Raw genomic sequence first — 6,089 nt, forward strand, 5'->3', positions numbered from 1 at the left:
ATTTTCTCTGAGTTCCTTCCAAATTACCTTTATGTTGATACCCCTCCTTGCGAGAACACCATGATCCTTACCCCAAAGTTCGCCAAAAGAGATTCTAACATAAAACCCTCACTTCCCTAAGGCCCATAAGCTGCTACAGTCCCTCTTAGCACCCCCAAGGTACCACAACCGAGATGCTTACTCTGAAGAGACCTTCTATGAATCTAATGTCGTTTCCTCCACCTTCCTGATATTGAAAATGCATAATCCACAACAATATAGAAATACCGCGAGTCTCGACACCATCCAATGTAAATCTTATATTCTAGACACAACTACTACACCATCACTTAATCTTCATGAGTCTGAACTCATCAATAAGACATGAGAATCAAATTTGTCTCACAATTAAACAACATGAAAAACCTTTCAAAACACTCATAACTCGAGACTACATGTCACATAAAGACAGAAATCAAGCACACATTAGTCCTTTTTACACCTCAAGCAAAATCATCTCTTCACATTCAAATCATCTTAACATAGCCCGCAGTCACATCCTACTCATCATTTAGTCATACAACCACTCGCCGACCACAAATTTCACTCATAGGAACACTAGCGGACGTATAAGTCCAAAAGCACATGCACACACGACTGAAATTCTCGTGCTCAAGCTGCAATCAAAACCCGGCCTCAAGTCCTCCAAACTGACTCGCCATCAGCACATAGAAATCACATCTCGCACCTCATCCATGGAATCATAAGTCGTCGATGCACAGTCGATACCGAACGCTCACATGCGCATATGAATGCATGGAAGTAATTCAAAGAATTACGCTCCAAGCTAAATCAATGTCGCACGACAAGGAAAGAAAGACGGGAATTTTATCCTAAATGCCTAGTAGCCTCTCGAAGATAGGTGTGGAAGTCAGCACAGCGATCCGCAAGACTCTACTAGACATTTGCTCATGACTCGTAGAACCTATGAACCTATAGCTCTGATACCAACTTGTCACAACCCAAAAACCACTAGTCGTGATGGCACCTAACTCGATCCGCTAGGTAAGACAACTAACAGTCAATACAATCCAAATGAGATTATAGGTAAAATAGAGAAGAATTATTTGAACATTTACAAATTAACTCAAGAACTGGTAGTACGAATCATGAGCTTCTGAGACTTGGAATTTGCAAAGCTTATAAAAATAATTACACGATCTGTTTGAAAAATATGTAAACATATTAGAAAAATCTAAAGCTACCAAGGGCAAGTGGCAGCTATATCCGTGCATTTTCAGAGTCAGCTCCCGACATCACCAGCAGCTCCGCTCCAAAAACCTGCACGCAAGGTGCAGAAGTGTAGTATGAGTACAACCAACCCCATGTACTCAGTAATATCTTGTCTAACCTCGTCGAAGTAGTGATGAAACTTTTTAGTTAAAAGATACTCACTGATAAACCTGCACAGAAAACAAGCAATAGAACTATACTACGATACAACAGAAAGGAATACATGAAACGAATATACAAAACAATAACTGAGTGCTAACAAAGACCACAATTTAGCTACTTCCAATACCTCGACCATTCTTTCCCTTAGAACGAAAACCAATACACCACGACATTCACTCCATAACTTTCATAGCATGAGGAATGTACTTAGATATCAAGTCAATTATACGGCAACACCCTTCATGCTTTTAACTCGTACTCACCCAATATACGTATAACAGTACCAACCGGAAGACAGAAACACCGATAGTAGGAATTACAAAATAGGAAATATGCAAGTAGCAATAGTGAACGAGGATATACATGTGGGCAACAGAAATAGACTAGGCAGAGGGCATATGAGTAATGACAGCAATTAGGAGACACGGAATATCAACTTTAACTAACTAGTATGGTGGAAGCCTAGATTCAAGCATAACAAATAAGAAAGGAACACATGATCTTTACAAGTTAACAATTAGAGGCATGAATGACTAGCATGGTAGAAGGCTTGTACTAAAGTGCAACAGAATAGATACGACATGAGTGTAATTATAAAGCAGGAAATAGGCATGGTATTTGCAAGTTAGGAAAGTAGAATGTATGAGAAACACAACAACAATTGAGATAGAGATCAATGACAGAACAATAGCAACAAGTCACATCAGATCTATAATTGCGACAATAACAGCTCAAGGTAAAGACATGAGCGTATACACGGGAAACAGACATCACAACATAATGCATGTCCCTCATCCTCGCCTGCATGGAAACACCTATCGTGCCATGATCTCACGATAATATAAAAGCATAACAATATAAATTAAATGGCACAGAATCACCTACGTGCTTTACACTCTCATAACATGGCACGGCATCACCCTTTGTGCTTTTACTCTCAATGATATGGCACGGCATCACCCTTCGTGCTTTACACTCTCCCTCACATAATAATCTATATAAAATGGCACGATATCACCTTTTGTGCTTTACACTCTTCCGTACCAAGCATATATATATTAAGGACAAACAATGCAGGAAGCATAAATAACGTCAAGGAGAATGCTTAAAATCTATATAAAATGGCACGATATCACCTTTTGTGCTTTACACTCTTCCGTACCAAGCATATATATATTAAGGACAAACAATGCAGGAAGCATAAATAACATCAAGGAGAATGCTTAAATGAGTTTTCCAAATGAAACCCAAATCACGACTTTCAAGCCAACAATAGTTCAATAAACCCTTAAGGGCTTTATTATTCAAGTATTTCAACAAATCTCAAGATTGATCTACAGCACGAACATAGAATCTAGCATCTCATGAATACTGACCGTAGTAATGTATTAACGATTAAGCATAATGATGTCCGAATTTGACACATCAATGTTTCTCAGAATTCCGTCTAATTTTAATCAATTTATAAATAACTACATTTTAGTTCCTAACATTCAATTCCATATTTTAGTGATTTAGGAGTCAGGTAAGACATGAAGCAGGAAGGTCACTTAGTTCTACAAGATACAATTATAACATAATCTACCCTCGAGCAAGATTAACCCTGGCACATGCATATATGCTCGTCACCTCATATATGTATTACCCTCGTATGTAGCAAACAATGTCAAATAGTAGGAAAAATTCTCTCAACAAAGTTAGGCAAGACACTTACCTCAATTCGACTAACTCAATACTCAATTTAGCTTTTTCCTTTACAAATTCACCTCAGCTTGGCTCAAGCTAGCCAAAGACGACTTAAATACATCACACAATGTAAGAGAAAATAATTTCAACTAATAAAGCTGTGATTTTTATACAATTTCTAAAAGTCAACAAAAGTCAACCCCAGGCTCGCTCGGTCAAAACCTAGGTCCAAGGGTAGGTCTTGACTACCCATAGCCTCACGAGTCCACATACGTAGTTTGCTTCCAAATCCGAGTCCTATTCGACTCTCAAATCCAAAATTTTTATTTTTCAAAGTTTTGACAAAATCCCCAAATATTTCCCTAGATTTTCATGAATTTGATGTTAAATCTTATGTATAATCATGAAATATAACTGAGAATTGATTAGAGGTACATACCCAATGATTTGGTTTGAAAATCTCTTCGCAAAATCGCCTCCCATCAAAGCTAGGGTTTAAAATATAACAAAATGAAGCTAAGTCTCGGAATTCTCACCTATATGCAGGCTGCAAATGTCGCATTTTCGACATAGGGTTCGCAAATGCGAACAACTCATTGCAAAAACAAAGTTTTGAAATTCTCTGCTGCCTTCGTAAATGCGACCAAAAAGATCGCAAATGCGAACACTGGTCCTTTGCAAAAGCGACCAGTTGGTCGCAAAAGCGAACTAACTCGGACTAGGGTTTTATCAAAAATGCCTTACTGAGTCCGCAAATACGAACTCAACAGGCTTCGCAAAAGCGGCAAGTTCTTCGCAAATGCGAGTCCCTTTCGAGCATCCCAGCTTCGCAAATGTGAGGTTGCTTCGCAATTGCTATAGTCACATTTGCGACAAAAACATCGCAAATGCGATGACACCAGTACCAGCACTCAAAATCATTCCGGATCAAATCCGAAACTCACCCGAGCCTCTGAGGCTCCAAACCAACTATGCACCCTGGTCCAGAAACACAACACGAACTCGCTCGCACGATCAAATCATCAAAATAACCTCCAAAAGCACAAATCGAACGCCAAAACGCATAAAGATCAAAGTAAACTTCAAGACCTTTAAAATCGCAACCAAGCGTCCGAGCCATATCAAATCAACTCCAAATGGCGCCAAATTTTGCAGACAAGTTCTATATGATGAAACGAACCTACTCAAGGCTTCAAATCACACATAACAACCTGGAAACGACAAATCACACCTCAAGTCAAAATCAATGAACTTTGAATCTTCAACTTTTACAACTGATTCCGAAACCTAACAAATCACGTTCAATTGACCTCAAATTTTGCATACAAGTCACATTTTACATCGGACCTACTCCAACTTTCGGAATTGGAATCCGACCCCGATATCGAAAAGTCCACTCCCGGTCAAACTTCCTAAAAATCCAACTTTCGCCATTTCAAGACTTATTCGACTACGGACCTCCAAATTACAATCCGGATGCGCTCCTAAGTCCAAAATCACCCAATGGAGCTAACGGAACGGACGAAACTCCATTCCGAGATTCAATGCTAAAAAGTCAAACTTGGTCAACTCTTCCAACTTAGAGCTTAAATCTTGAAGTTCCTTCTTCCAAATCGATTCCGGATAACTTGAAAACAACACTGATGATTTACGAAAGTCATAATACATCATGCCGAGATAGTCAAGCCATAAAACTACCGAGCGAAGCTTAGATACTCAAAACGACCAGTCGAGTCATTACAAGACTATGGCAGAAGATTTATTTATAGCCAGATTTGCTGATTGTCATTTTGATGAATCAGCTTTCCAAACATTAGGGGGAGAAAATAAATATCTGGAAAAAGAGATAGATTGAAATGTATTATCGCTATCTTATTTGGATCCTCGTACAAATCAATATGAACAAGAAGTTCAAAAGATAATATATATGTAAAATATTGGAAATCAATTGCCAGATATATTTACTAACCTTCCAGGGTTACTAAATCGCATATTCTAGCTGTAAATGCTCCAATTCGAGTTGATGTCCCAGTTGGACAGTATGGTAATACAAATAAGTCTAGGCCACGCCTTAAACGTGGTAGACCAATCGGTTCCAAGGATAAAAATTCCCGAAAAAGAAAAGGATCAAATGATCAAGTTGATCATAACGTGGAGGCAATTGCTCAAGAAGAGCATAAAGACATAATAATTGGTAAGACCCACGGGAGGTTCAAGTACCCGAAAATGATGAAAATGAATATATCTCAATAAGTTATGTCTCTATGGGAAAAAGGTAGAACCGAAATAATGTTTTTGTTGTTGTTTTCATATAATATTGCAGTTGAAGTAATGCAACAAGATGAGGATCTTGAGCCAAAATCTGTCGAATGTAGACAGCGAAATGATTGGCCAAAATAGAAAAATGCAATTCAAGCAAAATTAGCTTCACTCGAAAAACGTGAGTTTTCAGACCAATAGTCCGAATGCCCGAAGGTGTCAAGCCAGTGGGGTACAAATGAGTTTTTGCGTTCGTAAGATATAATGCACGACTTGTGGCACAAGGGTTTCCTCAAAGGCTTGGAATTGATTCTATGGAGACATATTTTCTTGTGGTAGATGCAATTACCTTCAGGTATCAAATAAATCTAGCAATCCATGAAAAGCTTGATATGCGGTTGATGGATGTTGTCACAGACTACTTATATGGCTCATTGGACAATGAAACTTTTATGAAAATTCCTGAAGGATTTAAAGCTCCTGAAGCACATAAAAGTTCAAGGGAAACTTGTACCATAAAGCTTCAGAAATCCTTATACGGATTGAAGCAATCAGGGGGGATGTGGTACAATCACCTTAGCGAGTATTTGCTAAAGGAAAGGTACAAAAATGGCCCTATTTGCCTTTGTGTCTTTATTAAGAGGTTTGGATCTGAATTTCTCATAATAGCTGTGTATGTTGATGACTTGAATATCATTGGCACTTCTAAA

General features: G+C 38.4%; 1 protein-coding gene across 1 annotated transcript; it reads left to right on the forward strand.

Moving 5' to 3' along the window:
- LOC109226221 lies at nt 3,703–5,520 on the forward strand. Its single transcript, XM_019391014.1, has 4 exons — nt 3,703–3,810; nt 3,891–3,955; nt 5,097–5,314; nt 5,444–5,520. Exons 1-4 carry the CDS (start codon nt 3,703–3,705, stop codon nt 5,518–5,520), a joined length of 468 nt encoding a protein of 155 aa, XP_019246559.1.

This window comes from Nicotiana attenuata, chromosome 5 (genome assembly GCF_001879085.1).
Source record: "Nicotiana attenuata strain UT chromosome 5, NIATTr2, whole genome shotgun sequence".
Lineage (NCBI taxonomy): Eukaryota > Viridiplantae > Streptophyta > Magnoliopsida > Solanales > Solanaceae > Nicotiana > Nicotiana attenuata.